This window comes from Centroberyx gerrardi, chromosome 23 (assembly GCF_048128805.1).
Source record: "Centroberyx gerrardi isolate f3 chromosome 23, fCenGer3.hap1.cur.20231027, whole genome shotgun sequence".
Classification (NCBI taxonomy): Eukaryota; Metazoa; Chordata; class Actinopteri; order Beryciformes; family Berycidae; genus Centroberyx; species Centroberyx gerrardi.
Window position 1 is genome coordinate 6,907,173 of NC_136019.1, and position 24,577 is coordinate 6,931,749.

Here is a 24,577-nt window from a genome sequence, read left to right on the forward strand (position 1 = left end):
ACCTCCTACTCTTGGCCAGTGGATGAATATAGTTGATTGTATAATACAGTATGGAATGTTTGACTTTCACAAATGTGAGGCTTATTGGGACAAATGGAAAGTATATTGCAGGTAAATTGAGAGGGTGACAACTTAATCCCTTTTTCTTTCAACTAAGTGCGAACTGTCTGTTTAAAAATGGGAAAAAAGAAAATAAAATTCCTGGCAAACTACTCCCCTCTTTGTTTTTTTTTTGTTTTTTCTCCACATTACCAACTTTTGTTTATAATCCTGTTAAAATAATAAAAATAAAGTATAAAAAAAATAAGAAATTCTTCACAGGAGACTTTAAAAAGACGGAATATCTTTTTTTTTTTTCTCTCCACGTTACCAACTTTTGTTCATAACCCTGTTAAAATAACAATTCTGAGATGGATGAAAGCAAAAATCACCATTAAAAAGAAGGAATATCCACTTAACTGCTTTGCTGCTCCCAAAATGTGTTTTATTACATAACCTGGTGACATACAGTAAAATGCTCCAACTGAACACAGAGGTTTGGCTGAACTTGAAACATGAATTGTCGTCAGTTTGATAAAACATTCTGGCAGAAGCCAAACAGCGACAGGTCATTCCTTGTTTTTATGTTAAATTTTATGCTCAAGAGACAAATACACAAGTTCCCTCTGGTTGGTTTGAGTCATGCAGGGTTTGGCTTGCCCTCTCCTGACCCACGGATACTGCAGCCAAGTCTAAAAGTTTAAATGTGTCCTGATGTTGCAGGCAGTCGTGACTCCTTGGCCGTTTAGCAGTGAGGTTTGTTTAATTGCATCCTGATGACATTCCCCCGGTGCTGCGGTGAGCATGAGTGAACGAATGGATGTTTTTGAGGGTGCAAATCACGCTGCAAAGAAAATCTACATCTTAACAAGTCATTCAGTCTGTTATTGAGTCCTAAAGTCGTAATTTTCTTAAAACAATTTAAAAAATCTGCCAATAGGGTGAGGTAATTTCACTTGTTTCCGATGCAAATCAACTTGTTTCAAGTATTTTGTAGAATCAAGTGTCATTTTCTTGACAGTAGCACAGTGATCTGCCTTATTCTGACTTTTTTCAAGATACTGACACTCATTTCTAGAAAATTCCTGAAACAAGTGAAGCTGCATTGGAAACAAGTGGAGTTATCTCTCCTCACCGGCAGAATTTTTGACGTTGTTTGCAGTGCACGCATGAAATTATATGACTCATTATACAGTAAGCATAAAAATAAGGATTGGGAAAGGCAGGAGATGGAGCTCAGACCGACACATCCTGACCTTAAGTGAATATTAAACACAAGAACGGCGAGTCGATACTCGCTTTCTTGTGGAGAACGATCTTCCCAGCAGGTTGCCTCGGACAGAACGAACGTCTCAAGAAAGTGAGAAGACCGAATGCGTCTTAAAGTTCGAGACGGGCTGCGTGACTGACGCACATCTGCTCATTTTCCCACCTGTTTTGGACACGATGCGTCGTTCTCGCAGTGAATCTTGGGGCTTCCCATTCGCTCTCGTCGGCAGTTTCACCATCTGAAGCATCCTCGGCCGGAAAGTGAACTTCAGGGATCTTTATCCGTCCTCCGTCCTTTTGTTTTGGAATCGTACTTTGGGCGTTAGATGTTATGTGAAGCGCGTCATGGAGGACGCAAGAACAACGCATATTGAGAAAGACTGCGTGTCTCTCCGCTTAGTCAGCCAGTTACTCCTCCAGTCCCAAACACAAACTCAAGAGACACAGAATCCACCTTCTGTAACGCTCAAAGACAAATACAGTTATGGTTACATGAAAGGAAAGACAACGGAAATAAATGATTGTTCTCCTGCTGAAGATTCACGTCACTGGTCTAAATCTTTTCCCTGGCGCTGAGTCATTTTTCGCCCGGTTTTCTGTGGAATCTGCGTCAGCGCTTCCAACTTTTCCCCGCTGGGCTGGACCAGGTCTGGGTGAGACACCCGTACGATGATAATTGGCATCAATTACCAGCAGTTTCTTAATTAAACTCTCCCCTCAAGGCCTGTTAGCCAGGACACAATTACAATTTCCAATTAAGGCCTAACAAGGTTGTTGCGTTAGCTGTTGCTCGGAGCCCTGCTGAGGTATTGATTCCAGCTCATTAACCGCAGCACAAAATGGCTGCTGCATTGTTCAGTTGTGTGGAGACAGAAGGTGAAATGGTGCAGCTAGATGAGGGGGGTGCATCTATTTAACTGGTTCTTGAAAAGACCAAAGGCCTGAATGTGGTTTTAGATGTTTTTCCACACGTGAACCTGAATGACCTGACGAAGCCTTCGGGCGAAACGCTGTCGTCTCAGTCTGCCAAGCTGCATGTTTTTTTGTTTGAAACGTAAAATAAATCAATCGAGATATCTATTTGAGAGTGCGGATTTCCCTTTTTTTCGGTTCACACATGAACCGAAATAAACTGTGAGAAGCTGCGAGATTTAGAGGTGGAAAAGAGTCTCAACGTTCATCTGAGAGATCACGAGAAAGATTGTTGTAAATCTAGAAAACTAGGCAATGGCAGGCTTCTCACAATCTAGAAAATATCCTTGCAAATCGTGGGTGAGACTGAGAGACTAACTGAATCCGATCTACCCTGACAAAAAAGTCCCATGTGAAAATACGCATGCGAATTCAAAGCATGTGTGCGTTTTGGACACGTTGGTTTTCACGTCACGTCAACAAGTTTTTTTTCACAAGTTGTCTTCCGACGTCACATGTGACGGTTTGTACTTTCAATTCACAGGTGAAATGTGTTTTTCTTCTTTTTTTCACAAGTAGTCACCTGCCGTTACAAGATGTGACAATGTTTCTTTAACGTGTGAAAAATTCACATGCGTTTTGCATGTGAAATGAATTTTTCACACGTTAAAGAAACATTGTCTTTGAATTCACATGCATATTTTCACATGGGACTTTTTCTTTCGTAAGGGTAGTTTAGAGCCACGTGAATATTAATCTGAGACGTTTCTGAGCTGTTTGGGTGAGATCTGACTGACAGAACATGGATAAAATATTTTTGAACGGACAAGTCGATTGGGCAAAAGATGCTCTGAGCAAAAAAAAAAAAAAAAAAAAATCTGTTCAGAAAGGAGGTAATAGATGGGGCTCTGGCCGACTGTGTGCTCTTGATTGAATCACCATCTGCTTCAATCTCTTGATTGTACACACACATTTTGATCGTAAACTGGGTAAACCCCTTGACTCACTCCTTCTCATTTTCCCTCTCTCTCTCTCTCTCTCTCTCTCTCTCTCTCTCTCTCTTTCCCTCTGTCTCTCTCCAGGTCCTTGGTTCAAAAATGTGGATGGAGCAATTTTATTAAGCTCAATATACACACACACACATGCACACTTACTTGGTATGCCCATCCTACACACACCAACTGTTCGGTTTGAGGCTTGATCAGTCAGTCTGTCAGGTTTTCCGTTACTAAGCAACATCCCATCCTCCAGTCATCAGCCAACTGTCAAAGAGCCGCTTCATATCGATAGTTTCTGACAGCGCCTAAATGTTGTCGTAGTACTGACATGGACATGTATGGCAGAAGTAATAGAAATAAACAAGGGCAATAGGGGGACAAATGCCCTTGAATGTTCACAAAATGCCTGTAAAATGAACAATGAAGGGGCAAAAAAGAATTGCTAATTAGGCAAGCCCTTTTTTGCATTTCACCCTTTCACCCAGCTACTAAAATGAAGCGTTTTTTTGGAAAGAAAACACGAGTACGCAGCCTGTAGAAAATGTTGGCTCCATGCAGGCAGCGGTAGGAGAAAATGCCGACCTCACACAAACCACCGCCTCGACAAAAAAAATAAAACAACTCAACAGGCGAGGGCTGGAAGACGGACCGGTTGGGGACAGAGAGGGAAAAAAACAGCACCGTGCTCCATCTGCAAGGCCTGCTGCCAGTTTCCAGCAGTGGGAAAGAAGTAAAAACAAATCTTAGTAGTACAAATTGAGTATTTATTTACCAATATGCAATGCAAATGTATTGTAAAATTGCCCTATTTCTTACACACCTGGACAATGAAACTGCCTGTCTCTCCCTTACTCATATTCCATTGGTTTAGACTTTTGAATGATCCCTCACTGCATTATGTCCCGCCTCAACATCCTGTTTCAACAGGAAATGCATCAAATCAAGGAAGTAAAGATGCCATGTCATGGGGTCTTTAATGCATGATGGTGTCTGCTGGTTTTATGTTTTAAAGCTGCAATAAGCGATTTTCCAACCACTAGAGGGCGACAGAAACCACAAGTACAGCAAAGTCACCGCACTACGGAGGCCTTGAAGGACAAAGGCTAACAGCTAAGCTAAACGTACCTACGGAGAAGTGTCACCGGTTGCCAGTCTCTCTTTGACAGATCTTTCTCCTGCTGAAGGTCACATGTCCCACAATGACAAGTGAAGAGGGAGGTAGCACGTTTACTAGTTTAACAAGTTTACTCGCTCGCTTCATCGATTCCGTCATTACCAGAACTTTTTTCAGGAATGGGAGGGGGAGAGCGGCGCTTTTAAACAGCGAGGGAGGAGACAAGCTAGTAAAGAAAAAAATGAAAAGCCGCTGAATGGACCGGGAGGAGCTTCGTTCCGGAGCGGAATTTGACACCAAGCTTTAGAAAAGAGGAGAAAACAGCAACACAGCTGCCTGCTGTGTGGATATTGGTTTATATCATTATGGCTCAATGAAATCTCCACACAGCACACATGAGATTCAAGATTGGTTATGAGGTCTGATATCGCTTATTGCAGGTTTAACTGCACTCAAGTAAATTCCAGTCATTTTATTTGACATGGGGAATGAAGTATTGAATCTTGAGACGAGTCAAACTGGCCTGCAAGACGCGTGACGCTTGACAGCAGTTGAAGGATCGTCGCGCTCGTAGCAGTGGCACATGCCCTTTTCACGGACATGTGGAAATGTCAAAGACTTAACTGTTAATAATGTAAAATTGCACGTCAAAGAAACATACGTCTGTCTTTGCTTGTGTGTGTGTGTGTGTGTGTGTGTGTGTGTACACTCTTCTCTGCCCTCTCTGGTTGCTTGGACACCAGAGCTAAGAGGCTGCCCTGTGTTTCAGCTGGTGCACAGTGCCAACCCATCACTTTACCAAGAGAGATGTGTGTGTGTGCGTGTGTGTGTGTGTCTGCGCTTGAGAGAGTGTGTGTGTAAGTATTTCTGCATGTGAATATGTATGCATTGTGCTTCCACTCTTGTTTCTGTGTCTGTTTTTTTGCCCCTTTGTATGATTGTGGGCCTGTTCTTATGTATTGTTTTACTTGTGCATGCCTTAGAGTGTGTGTGTGTGTGTGTGTGTGTGTGTGTATCTATCCGTGTGCGTGCCTGTGTGTGTCTGCATGTACTGAAGCACACTTTAAATTGTGAATGCGTGTGTTTGTTTGCCTGTATTCATCGGTCTGTGCTCACGAGTCTGTGTTCACTGTGTGTGTGTGTGTGTGTGTGTGTGTGTGTGTGTGTGTGTGAACCGGGGGAAGTGCCAGCCTTGCAGAGTGATGCTTAGCAACGTTTATGCCAGCATACGGACCGTGGGCGTGGGACGGAGGGGGAGCGAGCAGCGGGGCCGGAGCGCGCCCAGCGGGGGGCGCGGCCGGCACGGAGTTCTCCAAAACTCTACATGCCGCTGCTGTTGGATCAAAACATTTTATATCACAACTTTTTCAGAAATTCCGAAAAACAGACTTGTAGAAACCTTTAGTTCAAGTAAAAAAAAAAGAAAAAAAAAAAAAAAAAAAAAGTGGAGTCATGTTTTCCCATGTTTTTTGATATCTATTTGGGGAGAAAAAAAAATTCCTTTAGGTCATTATTCAATCATTCTAAAATCCACTCTGTTAAAGCTGCACTCTGCAAGTTTTAATGTAAAATTACACCCGTCTTATCAGCCTAAAGCACTAAGTGGGGCTGCAACAGAGAAGAGCGTCCCATCCACACTAACTGAGACGCTGTAGATTCACTCTTTTTGCCCAGCCGGTGTCAGGTACGGACACTTCTTCACCCACAGGAAATCGAAAATTAAGCGGAAATTACAAAGCTGGACTCACCAATGTTAGCTCTTCTCCTCTCTCGTCTCTTTGGTTTCCTTTGGTATAAAGCATCACAGACCGGCCGGTCGGTGAACATGAGCGAGCTGTGGGACGTTTACTGACCTCATGTTACATATTTTCTGGGTATTGAAGTTCGAACAGTTTCCTCTTGCTGCCATTTGGAACCACCAACGTGCAACGTTGGCTTGTGCAGCTTTAAAGTTGGATAATTATGCCGACCAAGGACTTTAGCTGACTACCTATTAAAAAGTTCCGTACCACAATTTGCTGTAACAGTGTGCTTGCTATCAATCATAGAACAGGTGTAATCAGAAGAGTAGGCGCCGTTTTTCTAAATTGTCTCTTTTTTTTGGAATGAAAAGTGCCAGCATGGTTGCTTTTATTTTCTCAATCCAGCAAGTAGATTTTACAGCAGGTTGATTTGAGAAAGTACAAGTGAGATTGCAGTGGAGCGCAGTGCTCGCTCACTCTGTTCTGAACATTCGGTTCCCACTGAGCAATTATATGTCGATTAGCCGTGTAAAAGACGGCTAGACTACGTCTTCTGAGGCATTGGACAAAAATACAGACAAAAAAGTATTATCTTGTAAATATGGACTTTTCTGATGCATATTTTTTATATTTACAGCTGCATTGTTTATTTATTTATTTTGGTTTTATTTAGCACAAAAGTGTAGTTCACACAAAATATCCATAATATATACTAACGAAAGCAAACACACAACAAGTGATCAAAAAAAAAATCAGTAATAACGGCAACTCAGAAACAAAACCCAAACAAGAGTTAAAAAACAAAACAAAACAATATTAACAAATAAATACATGAAAATAATACTGATAAATAAAGGGGAAAAAAGTAGAAAATAAGTAAATGACAGAAAAAGAGAAGGAAAAGAAACAGGGTGAAATGTCGAAAAGCTAAGGAATAAAGACATAAGGCAGAAAAAAAGATTTAAAAAAAGTGGAAAAAGTATGTAATTAATTATACCATAAAAACAGCAGTATGACAGCTCAGTAAGCATGATGATTGTGAAATAAGTACTGTTTGACAGTTTGTGTGTGTGTGTGTGTGTGTGTGTGTGTGTGTGAGTGTTTTCCACTGTCCTGTAGAGTCTCAGAGCCCATTTATCTCCAGAGAGCGTAATTACTCTGCGCTTATTATACTTATTAATCACTGCGTAGTTATTAGTCACACGGGCCACAATTTCCCCTATATCCTACGCTCCTTATTTTCTTTCTCTTCCTGTATATCGGCCTCGCATCCCATTCTCCCTTCATTTCCTCGTCTTCTGCGACTTTTCCTCTCTTGTCGATCCCTCTCCCGCTCTCACCTAATTTTCTCTTTTTCGTATTACACCCCCCCCTCCTCCACCCCTCCCCCTCCCGCTCCCCCTCCCTGTGATAGAGCGTTAGATCTCATTAGCACCCCGAGTTAGACGTGTCACATTCTCACCCTCTGCTACGGCGGAGGAGGTGACGCACAACATGTGGGCCTTTCGTCGCCCCGCGGAGACACGGAGGTCTCCATCTTGTCCGCGATTCAATCGTCGCCGTTGGGGGAGAGAGCAGTAATGACTCGAGATATAATGGATAATGGATCGCTTCATTGATCGCAGTGGCACATCCTTAAAAAAGAAGTGCAGGAGAAAATGGCCTGTGCCTGTTCATTACACATATTCCGAGACTGAAAAATTACCGGCGAGCTTCACTGAACCGTGGGACGTGAGCTTTGTTTTCAAGGATATAGATGTCACCACAAGCAGTTAATCTGTCTTAATTGACTGATCGCCTTAATTTGCTTCATTTACATTCAATTTACCCTCGTCGATTCCTCTACTGTTAGTGTGATTGGCTGTCTCCACATTCATGCCATGTTGCCTTTCTTGCCTGATGAAGTGACTGTTGAGTTGATGGAGTTAACCTTCCAGTCACCGTGGCAACAGCACACACACACACACACACACACACACACAGAGTTTAATGACCTCGGCACATAATATGGACGCTTGTTATCATTCATCTTCTCCCAGTCGAAGTGAAAGGAGGGTGAGAGGGGGGAGAGAAGTAAAAGATGGACTTGTGAAAATGTGAGCAGGGTGGCAGTGTTGCCACCTGTCAGGGCCCTTGGGTGCCAGTATTGCAACTGCCAGTGGAGGGTGCTGTTTACCTCAGAGGTGCAACAGTTGGGAGGTCACCTGGTCACACACTTGCATAGATACATACACTACCAGTCAAAAGTTTGGACACACCACATTTTTCTTTATTTTTACTATTTTCCACATTTTAGAATGACAGTAAAGACATCAAAACTATGAAATAACACAAATGGAATTATGCAGGGACCAAAAAAAGTGTTAAACAAATCAAAACTATCTTATATTTTAGATTCTTTAAAGTAGCCGCCCTTTGCCTTGATGGAAAGGCAAAAGGCTTTGGAAAGAAATTCATACATAGGATCAACTTCACTATTTATATTTGTCTAAGAAACAAATTTCAAGCATTTAAGCAGAAGCCTTTAGATCAAAATGGCTTTAAGGGAATGAAAAACATTGTACATTCAATCAGGTGTGTCCAAACTTTTGACTGGTAGTGCAAATATACACATGCACACACACATACACACCGCTCATTATGCATGAATGAATATCAATGAGCCGCACAGACAATCTGACATCACTGTGTTAAACATCAACATTCCTGATGATTAGACAGATAGTGAATGTTGAACGTAGCAGATGTGAAACCTTCCAGTGTCATAACTGTTCACTGGACTCATATTAACACTGGCATGTGTTGATTTTTACACTCTCACACTTAAATTAACACTGATGATTTTGCTGTGTATGTAATCCTGCATCTATCTTGTAACTGTCCTCCGCTCGTACTGCAACAGCCACTGCTGCCTATTAGCCTATTTCTCAAATGTTTTATATAGAGTTTAATAAGCATATTGTAACACAAACCTCTAATCTTTAAAACACTTGCCAGACCATGCACCTTATGATGACTGAAAAGAAAAACAAAATTATTTTTTGAACCGCACAGCCTTGCAGGAGTACTGCAATGTGAGATTTCTACAACTGTACTACTATTCTTTGGTTCATTTGTTTTCACCTTGCCTTCAGGAATAGTGCAAGCATCTAAATGTTGTCACGTGTCCTTTTGTAAATACTGCATATAATTGTTTATGTGGTTTTGGAAATGTACATTTTTAATAATAAAAGATAAAACACAATGTCTATACTTCATGAGTTTGGAATTATAATGCTCTATCTGGGTTTGAGCGCAGTTCGGAGACACGGAGCATCAGAGATTTGACATTCCAGCTGGCAAAACTGTTACGTACTTGTATCTTTTAAACTATTTAACCCCAAAAAGTTCTTTAAAGTCCCCATGAAATGAACTCCCCATTACTTTTACTTCCTGAAAAACAGAGTATCTTTCATGGTGACCTCATGCTGCACCAGTATAAATTCGCGTAAATATAAATTCCAACCAACAAAACCATCACAGATTGTTGAACAACCCCGCACCCATCAAATGAAATTCCCATTCTCTCCCTGACTCATATTCCATTGGATTAGACTTTTGAATGAAGCTATTACACTAACACTCACTTGACTGAGGCAGTTCAAAAACGTCTACAGAGCAAACACCGACACTCAATTTAGCAACCGCAAGGGGTGAATCCCAACGTTCATTTTACATTCCACATGCCCCACCGACGGCCCCGTGAATTTGTTTACATCTGAAAAGCGTTATGGTATCATGATGCTGCTGGACCTGTCGCCGCCGCTCGCCCCGGACCGCCACTCCTCACACTGGCATCTGAACGGGCACACACTGTCTGAGCCGCCATATGGGCCGGAGGAGGGGAGAGGAGAGCAGAGGAGAGGAGAGGAGAGGGGGGGGGGGGGGGGAGGAGAGGAGAGGAGAGAGGGGGAGAGGAGAAGGGAGGGGAGGAGAGGAGAGGAGAGGAGAGAAGAGGACAGGAGGGGAGAGGAGAGGAGAGAGGGGGAGAGGAGAGGAGAAGGGAGGGGAGGAGAGGAGAGAAGAGGAGAGCAGAAGGGAGGAGAGGAGGAGAGGAGAGGACAGGAGGGGAGAGGAGAGGAGAAGAGAGGGGAGGAGAGGAGGAGAAGGGAGGAGAGGAGAGGGGAGGAGGAGAGGGGAGGAGGAGAGGAGAGGGGGAGAGGAGAGGCGGGATCACGTTACACACTGTTATTAATAACCAGCTTCTCCTCTTTCTCTTTGTAAACTAATAGCTGGGTCTGCTCTCACACTGTCTCTCTCTGCCGCCGCTCCTCTCTTTACCTCCTGACATCTCTCTCTCTCTCTCTCTCTCTCTGTCTCTCTCTCTCTCTCTCTCTCTCTCTCTCTCTCCTTTTCCTCTGTACCCTCTCGTATCTCTCTATCTCTCAATTCAATTCAAATATGCTTCATTGGCATGACTGTTAGGATACAATGTTACAGTATGTGTCATATCATACATTGTGTCAATATGTGCATCTCTCTCTCTCTCTCTCTCACTCACTCTTTCAATTCAATTCAGTGAGCTTTATTAGTATGACATACATATGTGTTGCTAAATCATTTAAATCACAGTACATCAAACAGGAACAATAATAATCATAACAGTAATCAATCATAATAATAATCAATAATAATCTTTCTCTCTCTTCTTTTCTTCTGTACCTTCTGGTATCTCTATTTCTCTCTCTCCTTTTTCTCTGTTCTCTCTCCCTCTCATTTCTGTGCCTGGCATCTCTCTCTCTTTGTCTGTCTCTCTCTTTCCTCTGCACCTTCTGGTATCTCTCTCTCACATGCACTTTAGGTCTGTATCTTCTTTATCTTAACTCTCTTTCTCTCCCCTCTTCCCTTCTTTGCCCTCTCTCTCTCTCTCTCTCTCTCTCTCTCTCTCTCCTCTGCTGATGATGAAGTCTTCCTAAATATACTCCAACATGCATGTGTATCTATGGACCGCATGCATACACACGCAGCAGAACATGACATACATGACACTGTCGTGTCAGCCATTCCACAGGACAGCCGCCATGCACTGATGCACATATATCCTCTCTCTCTCTCTCTCTCTCTCTCTCTCTCTCTCCCTCTCTCTCTCCATTCAAACACTGGAAACTGCCATGTAACTTGATAATTTATTGATGCAAAGCCAGGGAGTGCCGTGTCATTCCCAAGATGCATCACAACAATGATGATCTTTGGACAATATTGCCCGTGTATCTGTCAGTTTTGTTTCTTTATTGTAATTGATTACTCTAATCTACTGAGCCAGTGGTTTCCTGATGCCTCTGACCTGCTTGGAGACAAGTTTTATTCTTCCCCCGGCTTCTCAGCTTGATACAGTATGTTGTACAAATAAATTCTGGATACAGACAGTCCATCAGGAAACAGCAAACTTCATGCCTATTAACAATGTTTATGTTGCCATTTTACTCTCTGTTGACACTGGAGATGGCCAAATACAGGCAGCCATTGAAGAAGTCTCCCATCTTGCATTCATTCTGCAAATGACGGACATTAATCATAGTTATACGGTTATACAGAGGGACCAAATTGGTAAATTTCAAACAAAATTCTAATGTCTTTCGCTATCTACCAGACCATTATGATAACTTACAACAGCTGAGAGCAAAACTTGCATTTTCCAAACAGTTCCTCTTTGGGATGGACCCAGAGTGCAGCAGTAAGCATGCTAGCATGCTACGGCTACAGCATCTGCATGTAAAAGTTGAAATGGCTAACATCAGGAAAAGTTAAAGTCTCAATGAAATGGCATTTTGAGAGCATCTTGCTTCTGTAATATGATGTATTTCCTGTTGAAACAGGATGTTGGGGCGGGACATAATGTGAGGAGGGATCACTCAAAGGTGTAAACCAATGGGATATCAGTCAGGGAGAGAAAGGCAGTTTGATTTGATGGGAGGGGCGGAGTGGCGGGATTGTTAAAAAATCTGCAATGGTTTTATTGGTTAGAATTTTGAAATGTACGCCTTCTGGTACATGATGAGGTCATCATTAAAGATACACCATTTTCAAAGAAGTAATGGGATTTTAAATGCAAGAAAAATGTTCCCTACTCAGCGCTGCCTCTCCATGTGTATCTGTACCATAGACTGTAAAAAAGGATGGACGTAGTGAGTGTGACATCACCCATAGGTTTCTGAAGGGCTGTTTTGAAGCCTGGAGATTGGCTTTACGATCGCCGCCATGCCGACATTTTTTGGAGCCGGCTCAGCCAAAACGAGCCTGACTTGACGTTTTATATCCCATTAATGACACAATTATTTTGAAAATCCCCATAAGGACACACATTAGAAGAAGAAAAATTAGCTACTGATACCAGAACCACTTATATACTGTATATATATAATTTTAGCAGAAGTTGGGTTGTGGTCCCATTGACTTGCATGGAGTTGGGCCAGGTTTGGATAGCGGACGTTAGAGGAATTGTCACCTGCAGCCACTTCCTTATTGGCTTCAAAATTCACCCGTGGTTTTGGCCGCTTGATCTGCACCTACAGAGCAACTCTACACTCTGACCCTCTGCGTGGACTCCATGGCAACCATCTTGTCCACAGTGTTGTTCCACAGAGGCCTTATTTTTAGCGAGGGCCGGTCTCCTCCACAAAACTTAATATGGGAATGGAATCTTGGCACCCTCCTTTCCTCCCGCTCTCATCATGCATCCATCGATACCTTCAACCCTCCATGACACTAGCTGGTGTCTCTCGCCCTCAAACCCCTCCTTCCTAACTTTCTTCACCCCCCTCCACCCCCGACCCCAACACCTTATCTCCCACTTTGCTCGAACTCTTGCTCTTGCATTCGCTCCCTTGATCTTGATCACTGTCTCTTTTTGCAGCCACAGCTTCAAACAGGTGGCCGTATGACCTAAAGATAGCTCCTCCCATGTTACCACCCATTTGCTATTTTTCTGACCACCCCCTCCCCCCCTTCGCTCCCCTCCCTTCCCTTCCCTCCCACTGTCATTCCAACTTTTTTGGCAGCCCCTCCGGCTTGGGCACGGCTCAAGCACCCGTGTTGTGCCCCCTCACATACTGACTCATGTCCCCAAATTGCCCCGCCCCCCTCGCTCGACCAGTGGCGTCGGCAGACCCACGTGTAGTTCTTTTTTAAAAGGGAGGGCTTCACTGTCCGACCTGCTCTTCTCTAGCCGGTGGGGATAGGAAGTGGACTTTGTTCCTAATTCTCCCTGCTGCGGACCAACTCTCATTAGGAACCTTAAGATTTTCGTGTTGTATATTTTTTCCCTTTCTACCCCACCGACCGACAGTTCACCTGTTAAGGCTCAGAGAAGAGGCGGTGTTGTGATCACCAGGTGACGATCACCATGAAGTGGGGCTGGGTGTTCCTGGGGGTCTTCCTCTCTTTGGGGACCCTGTCCTGGGGGGAGATGGGCTTGGAAATCCCTGAGTATGACGGCAAAGACCGCGTGCACGACCTGAGCGCCAAGAACTACAAGTCCGTCATGAAGAAGTACGACGTGATGGTGATCTACTACCACAAAAACGTGGATGGGAACCGCAGGGCCATGAAGCAGTTTCAGATAGAGGAGCTGGCCTTGGAGGTGGGTCTCTGCCAAGCATGACACCGGATGGATCTGTGCCCCGGTTGGGGGAAGGGTCATGGTGGGAGGAAGGAAGGGAAGGAAGGGGTTTCAGATGGAGGACTTGGCTCCAGAGGGGGAATCCTGGATGCAGTCATGAATTCTGCAGTTAGGGTTTCAGCCGAGTGGAGTTACAGCTGTATGACAGGTGAAGCCAAGGAGGAAATCAGACAAAACAGGTGCAGATTATTGGGTAAGGTCGAATTGGGGGATTCATGGACGCTTCCAGTGTGGCGTCCTGCCAAGTATGACTGGATAGATACTGAGCGTGGGAGGAGGCGGGATGGGGGGATGTGGGCGTAGGAGGAAGAGGATGGGGGGAGGAATTGATAAGGGACTACTATCTTATCTGTGATTGATTGAGCTTGTCTTGACACAATGGAACCAGACACATTGCCCCAAAAGAACACAACCCACCCAAGGTATCAACCTAAAGTAAAAATGAAAGAATTTCAGAGTTAATAATAAGAAGAATTGTCCCAGAACTGGAGATAATGCTTTCATTAGAGGGGATTACCATCCTGTTTATGAATTCATATGCATAACACTTATGGCCGACGACAGCCCAATCAATACTAATGAATCTGAACATTTCTCTCCCAAAAGTAGAAATAAAGGAACCAGCATTATAAATTGTGTTGTCAGACTGATGCATGGCCTGGAACTGCTCCATTGGCAAAGAATGGAAACTGATTGAACATTTACATTGTCTTTCGATTACCTTTGTCATCTTTGGCAAACCTCTGCAGCACTAATACAAACTGTACTAGGGCATTAGAAATCACACATTCTGAAACTGAAATTAGTGATATTGACCCTAAAGGTTTTGGAAAACTAAATCATGGCGTGCACAATGGGAGGCAGCAGCAGGGAGCTCAGATACGTGCGATCTGCTTTTGCAGACTTGCCGACTTCTTTTCCAAAACGCTATCCATCTTGGAAAAATAAATCCTTACCTCATATTCATCATTCAGTATCTGTAAAAATGAGGATCTAATCTGGTAAAGTGTTATCATTTTGTCGACTAAGGGCTTAATTTCAGCTACTGTCCTCTATAATTGTACCATTAAGTAATCTCATTTTGTGCTACCAACCATTTTGCAACAGAAGGTGTCATTTTTTTCTCTCCAAATGGTAGATATCTCATTTTGAAACAAACTTCAAATGCAATTCCCCAGAGGAAAGCAATATCCTAAATCAGATCTCCTCTTCCTCTCATTTACTTCTCCTAGACTAAGATGAGTTTTATTTAAAATCAGTGTGACAATTTGACTATTTTCTCTACTTTTGAAATTCTGCTCCAGAGAAAGAAGCCTTGGATTGTCTCTGGTATATCATGCTTCTCACTCTCAGATTCTCATTCTCCTCTCAATTCAGATATCAGTGATCTTCAATTAATACAATATTGAAATGTGCTATTTTCCAGAGATAAAATTAAGCAGCAGATATTTCCAATGGGCCAGTAGTTCGTCAAAGGGAAAGACTCTATGGATATGGATCCATTGAGATTACTAGGCATATTTTAGTGATTAATGGTCATGCATCAAGCTAACAGAGTTTCTTATATTGGATTTATCTGTAGCTTACAGCTCTCCTTTGGCCACAGTCACACAACAAGGCAGTGAAAGAAATGGGAATGTTGGCTACTGATTTGTAATGGTTTTTACATACGTCAGGTGTGCTTTGTTTGTGTGTGTGTGTGTGTGTGTGTGTGTGTATGAGAGAGAGAGAGAGAGAGAGAGAGAGAGAGAGACAGAGAGAGAGAGAGAGAGAGAGAGAGAAACAGGCAGAGAGACAGGCAGAAAGTGTTGTGTGAGAAAGGGACAATCTGCCAAACTGCTGCTCTCAGCAACTGGGTAGAGTCAGGTTCAGATTATCACATCACCACACGACCAATTTGTCTGCCTTTCCCCACCTAACACACACACACAAACACACACACACACAAACACACACACACACACACACACACACACACACACACACACACACACACACACACACACACAACATTGTACCTCACGCACCCAACTGTATTTCTAAAAAAAAAGCTTCCAAGAACTTCTCAGCCTGAGCACAGTTCTTTTCATTTTGACTGTTACGAAGAATTGACAATCACAGGAAAGTATTTTAAAGTCCATTTAATATACATAACAGAACATATGCCATTTGGTGGACATTGCTATCCAAAGTGCTTTTTCTGTGACTGACAACTTACTTTACATTATCTGAATTTTTCATCTAAGCCCTTTTGGTGCGTAATCTTATTAGATCAAGGTTCGATCCCAAACCCACCAACCAACACAGCCTCAAAGGTTTAGGTTTAGGCAAGTAAAACTTTGGTAAAGGTCAGCCCACCCTCACTTTCCACCACACTATTTCAATGTCTAACTACTGACTGTTTCTAGTTGTGTCCAATCCTTCTGTGGTGTTTCTTTCACATTTTGCACACAGAGTTATTTGCATTTTAAGACATCATGCATCCACACAGACAATGACCCACTCAGATGTTCAGACATCGTACCAAGGGATCTACACTAATCAAGGGGCAGAAACATCACTGCTTTTCATCTTCTCAGTGTGGCTCCCATGTACGCTCACATGCTTTGCAGAGTTGTACTGCTGATTTCCTCTTTACAGATATCTTGCATCACATTATCAATCCACCTGCCAGCTAGCCTGAGAGCGGCAGTAGATAGAGAAGCAGGCTTGTGACCAGAAAGCCACCAATTCAAATACTAGGACTAAGTTGGAAAGTCATGGTGGGGAAAGTAAATGAGTGCCTCCTCCTTGCCTTTGAGCAAGGCACTTAATCCTCCTGTTCTAGTGGAGCTGCTCAGTGGCCAACAGTAGAAAAAGACCATGCATGCTCTGCAAACCCTCATTGGATAAATAAATGTAAAAAAAAACCCCTCCTTCTGACCAGCCAGCTCACAAGCGGCCCACCTCGGCCCCACAGCCAGCCAGAGTGTTTCTCTGCCTCTCAGAGCAGCAGTGTCCTCTTACAGAGGCAGTGTGCCTTACACCAGCCTGCATAAGTCACCTCTGTAAATAGCCTGGGACAGTGCTGCATGCTTAGCAAGAGGCTAAAAGCCCTCCAGGGAGAGACAGAGAGTTGAGGGCCATATCTCACCTCCATTACTGCTCTGACAGCTTTCCCAGGCTGCTCAGCAACACAACACACCCCGCTCTGCTCTGCTCTGTTCTGTTGTGCTACTAACATATACTTTTAAAAAAAAGATGAACGTAGTGAGTGTGACGTCACCCATAGGTTTCTGAAGGGCCGTTTTGAAGCCAAAAGATTGGGTTTACGATCGCAGCCATGTTGACATTTTTTGGAGCCGGAGCAGCCAAAGCGAGGCTGCAGGTTGTCCACAGAGCCGCAGCGGCGCCTGCTATTGGCCCGTAATCGGCGACCTGTCAATCACTGTCAATCACCCGAGTCTTCGCATGTGTTCCACTGGCCGTCTGAGCAGGCCGGCTTGAGAAAGAGATACTGACCGGAGCAGGTTCCCCCTTGGACTGTCACACAGTTGACTTCCTGCCAGTCTTGGCCATTCAGCCAATCAGGAATGAGCTCTTGAGGTGCTCAGAGGGGACGCTGAAAATAGCTGGTCATTACCACTCATGTATCAGGAAATATGAATTATTAAGTTGCAGGGCTGAGGGAATCAAATCTTAATTGCCTTTGTTAAAGCCAAGACTGTGTGTGTGTAGGTGTGTGTGTGTGTGTGTAGGTGTGTGTGTGTGTGTGTGTAGGTGTGTGTGTGTGTGTGTGTGTGTGTGTGTGTGTGTGTGTGTGATGGTAGAGGAGTTTGGGTAAACAGATGTATTCATTTTCAACTCATTTGGTAGAAACATAATTGTAGACATTGACACAATTGATTTGTGTGTATCATACTTACAATACAATCACAGCTTGGTTTCAGGTTGTGTGACTGTACACTGAAAATCTTTCCCGTGACACGTCCTAAAGCTGACAATTTAGGGTGTTATTTTCCTTACAACAGTTTCTCTAGTTTTTTCACTGATGCTCTCCGGCGCACAGGAAAGAGTAATTTAATGTCTTGTTCCATCTTATGAAACCACAGCTTCCCCTTTGATGCTCGGGCTATGAATAGAAGCAGAATGAGTCTGATTTAACAAATTAGTCTACAGAATATCACTCTAGGCGCTGCTATAACTAGATCATGGAGTGATCAAGAATCTTAGTTGTATTTTTCAGCCTCAACATTAAACATTACACACAATCAGGATCATTGCGTGCTTTGCATCCTGTGATGATGGTATAACTCCATAGGTATTGCATGGACCTAACAATAGTTAGAGTTAAGCCACCCATACTGGATATGTATTTACTCATGGTGCATGAAAGCATCCACCAAATAGCATATGTTAGGTTATGTTATATATGAGGCAGTGCATGAGCTCTGGTAGTGTCTCCAATATGGACAAGCACATACGAATGCTTATGTTGACATGTGATGTGCCAATCATGACACTGAACTTGTTCAGGGGCGGAAAGAGTTTTAAACATCCTATACTCAAGTAGAAGTATTGTCACCATGCTGAAATTTGACTTAAGTAGAGGTAAAATGACCGGTGTAAAAATATACTTAAATAAAAGTAAAAAGTAGCTAATTCGAAATCAGAGTAAAAGTTACTGAGTTATTTTTTAGAAAAGAGAACGTTGTTAGCTGTGATCTTTTCCATGCGATTCTAAAAGGACGAGAGGTCAGAGTTAAGCTTGATTCTTTTAATTGGAATAATTAGAAATTACAAAATAAAGTGAAGTAAAAAGTAAAGTAAAGTAAAGTAAAGCCAGATTACTCTTCTCTTCTTTGGTGACTCAACTTTCACTGTGAAAGGCTCCACAATTGGCCAATTCACGTTGGTCCAGTTTCTGTTGCTTATATGGAGAGCCACAGAATTTGAAGTCTGTAATGGATGTGATTTAAACTGTAGCTGAGTTGAATACTTCAGCAAAAACATACATAAGTAGGAGTAAAATTACTGACTCAGAAAAGTACAAGTACACAAAAAAGCTATTCAGTTGCAGTAACAGGAGTAAATAGATAGAGAGAGAGAGAGAGAGAGAGAGAGAGAGAGAGAGAGAGAAAATGCAGACACACCAGAAATCCTGACAGCTAAGAGAGGTAGCATGACCCCCGTATTCATCCCCTGAAAACGAAAACCCTGGTCAGATGGACACACACACACACACACACACACACACACACACACACACACACACAAGCGACACCGTGATACAGATCACCAACAAACTCAGCATCTTCCACTCAAAAAGGTTGTGCGCTTGAAAGAGTTACCCTGTCACAGCTAAAATATGTCTTATATGTCACCTCTGACCCCAGCTGGAGTCATCTTCAGTCTGTCTCTGGAAAATAAGACGAAGAATGTCCTCAGCAGTGGGAGCTTAGGAGGTTTGCCTCCCCTATGTCGTGGATCGATTCTTCAATTCTAGGCATTCCACACAGTACAGAAAAATATGAGGAAATGAGTGAATCCCAGAGCGGCTCAAGTTCGCCCGGCAACAGATTGAGAGAGCGAGAGAGGGAGAGATTAGACCAGGTATTGGACTGACTGTAATAAGAAAATGCTTAATTCTACACCCCACACATCGGTGGTGTATTTTAGTTTAGAGAAAGATGAAAACAAAGTAAGATGTCAAATATTGTGACAAAAGACTGGCTTTTAATATTAATATTGCACTGTTTATTTTACAAGATCTGCTTGCACCCCCTATGTTTTTAGTTTTTGGAGTCGAGAATCAAGAAAAAAATCGACTCCATCGATTCCCAATACTTGGAATCGGAATTGGAGTCGATTCTAAAATGCATGGAATCAAACAGCCCTGGTGGTCAGGGGTTGGTCACTCTGACTATATAATATATTTCAATGGTAACTAGGCTGATAAGTGGGATTATCATGTTATACCTACTGAAATGGGTGGCATAGCATCTATAACTGCATTTACCCTTGACTGCACAACTGCCTGGGTTAACCCCTGCTGGTGAAGCCTTGCTGGATGAGTTGTGAAGTCGATGTCGATGTTGCTGTGCGTGCAGGCGATCAAAATGGAGTGACTGGTTTATATAAAATATGTATTTTTGGGCTTTGTGTGGGAGTGTGTTTGTGTGTATGTGAAGGAGAGACAGAGAGAGAACGAGGGAGAGAGAGGAGGGACAGTTGCAGATAAAAGTTAAAGTGATACAAGCAACAACAACAGTTTTTCTGGCTAAGTAACAAAAGTTAGATGAAATGCTGCAATACTTATTTAGGTTAGCTCATTAGCCCAGCTGACCCTCTAAGTTCGAACTAGCCATACTAGCCTATAGCTAGTAACATCATGAATGCCGTGGTCATGAATGAATGGAAAATAGAAGCATTTAGATTTTGTTATTTACATTTTGGCCCAAGTTCCTTCTTTCCCATTGAAATTTCCCAGTGCTAACTTGCACTGAACAACTGTGGTTCTTTGGCTCCGCCCACTGAGGTTTAACTCAACCAATGAGATCAGCTAGAGCAGCTCTGCCTCTGAAAAATGTTTGCATAACTAAAACTCGAATCTGGAATCTGGGTTTTGACTGTAAATGATGACTACAAGAAGTTGCATGTTCAATCAATAGAGTGAAAGGTTTATAACTTTTTGTTAAACTTTCGTCATGTTTTAAGTGTTGAAGAGACAAGTTGCTGTGCAGGTTACAACAGCAGTCCCAGTGGCTGCCACATTTTTATTGCCTATAACATTTGTGGGAGGATGTATTATCCTGGGATTAATAACCCAAGAGTGATTTGAAGGTGACAAAGTGATAACTCCATGGAAATTTTCAGGTTTGTCGTTGCAACAATGTTTAAAATGTATAATGTAGCTCTCACCATCATCCAGTTCCATTTAATATAGAAGACTGGGAGATTCAGATACCTGATATTCAGATTTCCAGATACCTGATTAGTTGGTCTTTAAAATACAAATACAGCCCACTTCACCTCCAGCAAGTAGTCATGTCCAGTTGAGTCTATCGGGCAATTTTTAAAAATATGACTTAAAGGCAGAGAATCACCTGCTAAGTGCCAAATGCTGGTAAAATTTGCCTTTGGCGGATTCATTAATAAGGGTCACCTGCCACACTAACCTTTTTAGACGATAACATTTGAAAGGCTAAAAAGGTTACATACAGTCTTTGATCTTTGGTCTGTTCTCAAACATTGAAACTACGCTTCAAAATGCTCTCTTGTAATTTGAATTCTGCTGCATTTCATGATGAATTATAAACTCGATCCATTCTGTGAGTGAGCAAGTTTTAAATGAACACACAGTAACTGCTTCTGTACACGAAATAGCCTTGAAAATGGGTAGGGTGAGAGATTTTTATGATAAAATATATATTAATTATTTAGGCCAGTGAAAATTTTTCTTAGCAGGTTCATTTTTTAGTTTACCAGACTTTGGCAGGTGAGAACAAAAAGTTAATTTCAGACACTGCTTACAGGCATCTCAATTTATTTATTTTTTTATTTTTTTTTATCACAAAATGTCAAAGACGCATTTCCATTGTGATCCTTGGCCTTAAAACCATGGGCAGACAAAGAAACAGAGAAAAAAGACATTACAACTGCTCCCTAAAATAGATGTTTTTTGAGATGACTACTTGGTGCAGTGGATCCCTCCCTTAGATAAGTAACTGTAAGAAATAAATCATTGTTGAGCTTTAATTTGTGATATTTCCAGTCTCTCGGAGGTCATAGAGGCACGAATTTATCCTTCACACCTTTAGAAAAGCACCTGATGCTTGTTCATGTTTGTTCCAGTGTTCCTGCTTGAATCATGAAAAATTTAAAAGATAAATCATTAAAGTAAGTTGGTCTCTGATTGACTCCCCATGTGGCAAACCTGCAGTTCTTACTAAACTTTACCTACAGTCTTGTCCTTTGCATCTATTATTGTTTAATTATTTGTGAAGCACTTTAGAGCACTATTTCCCAAGGTTGTTTTTGTTTGTTTTGTTTATTTTTTTTATATAGCCCTTCGTCACCGTTAAGTCTCAAAGGGCTTTACATACCATCATATACATGTCATATACCATACTACATCATACATGTACATACACATCATATACATCCTATGCTGCGTTATATACTGTACAATTTCCCATTTGGTAGACTCTTTTATCCAAAGCGACGTACATATGAGACTGTACATACTTCATATACATTGTTTACTACACCATATACATACTATACATCATATACTAAAGTTTCAAAATACCATTCAAAAAAAGAGTATGACAGTATATTTTGGGTTCTATATTAAATGGAGATATTCTTTCAGGTAAAAATAGGAGATTGTTAGCATAGGAAACCCATGAATAAATAGCAATTTGACCCCACACTATGCATGATAATAACACACAGCTAAAGCCACACTACAAATCTGTCTTAAAATATCAGAGTGCACCTCTTGATTTGGCCATGAGACCTAACAGTCAGTCTAGGGGAAGTCCTCATCTAATTTTGATCATTTTTTAAATTGATCAGCCTCTTTCTGGTGCGTCTGCATTCTCTCTCTCTCTCTCTCTCTCTCTCTCTCTCTCTCTCTCTCTCTCTCTCTCTCTCTCTCTCTCTCTCTCTCTCAGGCAGTGTCCCATTCAGTCAACTAGGTTTGAACTCTGACCTTTGGCATACTGTAAATGCCCACACACATCAATCACTGCACTGCACACAGCTCAGATTGCAGTGTTCTTTTACTCAGCACCCTCTTTACCAACATAGCACCCTCTCCCCCCACCCCATACACACACACACACACACACACACACACACACACACACACACACACACACACACACACACACACACACACACACCCGCTATAGTGCCCTATATACTGTGGTATTTCAATAAATGAACTGATAGCAGTGGCCACACCTTATTCACCCCTTCCTTAATGTCATTCTCTCCTATCCACAACTCGCATAGACACACGATATACAACTTGGATGAAAATAATGCAAGGCTGCAGCTGCTGCAGTGTGTTGTTCAGTACATATCATAATGTAATATAGACAGTACAGTGCATAACATCGTGTTTTATTTTATTTACTGAATGAATTTGAAAACTAAGCCCTGACAGGCAGAGCAGTCACAATACTGGATCCTGATTGGTTGACAACACCAGCTAACCCTAACCCAGTGGAGGCTTTCCAGTTCAAATGCTGCAATCTGTCCTGATTGGACAGACTGCAGCTACTATATTTCAGTATATTTCAGTAATATATTAGTGAGGGGAGCCAATCATGATCAAGTCCAGCTGTGATGCGTTTCCTGGAGTTAGTCTGAAATATAACAATGCAATCACAAACAAACAAAATCAAATTTGAACAGTGTATTCTTTAAATATCTTTGAACATATACTGTATGTGTTGAAATAGAGGGAAATTTGAATTCCTATAATAGGGGACCTTTAACATAATCGATCATACTCAGAACTTGCATGACAACTTTTGACACACTTTACACACTGGACCTTATTCACTGCTGCTTTATGTCGATGTCATGGTAGAAGTTCGATTTTCTTGGCTTATCACTTTGGTGATTTTGTCCATGTGCCAAGTCTGAATATGAGGTAACGTACATTTTTTTTTTAATGCCTCTCATAGCAATTTCTGAAATTCTGTGCAGTAGCAAATACCCAATGTATTATGAAAGGGAACATTTTACATTCTCATTTTTGACATTTAGCTGACGCTCTTGTGCAGAGTGACTTACAATGAGTGCAACAGCAGAATAAGCTTCAATTCCTGGACCACAAGCAACACTTAGTGAGGAGAGCAAGGGTCAGAGCTGTAGTGCCATGAAAGTATTCTGTACTTCTATTAGCATGAAATAAGGCTCATCATTGAGATAGGTGAGACAGGTGCGCACACGGCGAGCCAACACATGGTATTATGGAATCATTTCTAATGCACTGACAACCTTCAGGGTGTGAAGGAGGTTTCTGCATTGTCTTGTCTAATCTCCCTCCATCTACTGAGAGATCTGGGAAAAGGTCAGGCTGTCGCCGTGGCAACCACTAACAAAGCTCCTCCTCTTTTCAGCAGGAGAATAAATGCTATGGTTCTTTTTTTATTTATTGGCAGATGTGCTTTAGCAGATAGTATCAAAGGAGAGAAGCCAGGGAAACAGAGAGAGAGAGCGGGCATTATATGTGCAATACATCTGATCATAAGCTGGATCTGAATGCACCATTGCCTGCTGAGTCACCTTGATTTCCAAAAATGTCTTCACTCTTTTGTGTACCTCACGAAAAACAGAACTGAACCTTGACTGATAATAGTCTTAAGTGTGAAGTCCAGTATTACAACAAAGCAGCATGAAGAGTTTCCTTCCATAATGAGATATCCAACATTTAACAAAAATGTCACCTATTCTTATACTTATGTGTTACTACTAAGGTAATGCGTCATCATAAGACCTTTGCTTACAAAACATGTTTTTGAGGACAGAATCATCTTAAAATTAATGAATTGATTCATTCAGATTAATTTCAGATAACACTTTCCCCCCCCAAAATGGGTAGAAAGTAAGTAAAGCACTTTCTATCCAATGAAACCCCTTATGTAGGTAAGGTTTAAATTAGCTTGCAGGACTAAGTAAACAGACAGAGAGAGCAGGTGAGACCGCTCAGGCTCCCAATTTATCAATGAAGGGACTCAAGGGCTTGATTATATAGAATAATGTACAGTATATCTTAAATACTTGTGGATTCTGTGGTTAATTCAGTCCAGTTCATGGGCCTGTCATTGAAACTGAATGATGTAACATT

General features: G+C 42.1%; 2 protein-coding genes across 2 annotated transcripts in view; both read left to right on the plus strand.

Moving 5' to 3' along the window:
- Positions 1–24,577, plus strand: part of LOC139913354 (E3 ubiquitin/ISG15 ligase TRIM25) — a 148,266-nt gene that overhangs the window by 121,901 nt on the left and 1,788 nt on the right. The window lies entirely within an intron of this gene.
- LOC139931788 (calsequestrin-1) overlaps positions 13,297–24,577 on the plus strand; it is a 33,150-nt gene continuing 21,869 nt past the window's right edge. The window contains exon 1 of the mRNA XM_078291563.1: positions 13,297–13,692. Coding sequence (XP_078147689.1) covers positions 13,456–13,692 — 237 coding nt within the window. The 5' untranslated portion in view covers positions 13,297–13,455. The remainder of the gene's footprint in view (positions 13,693–24,577) is intronic.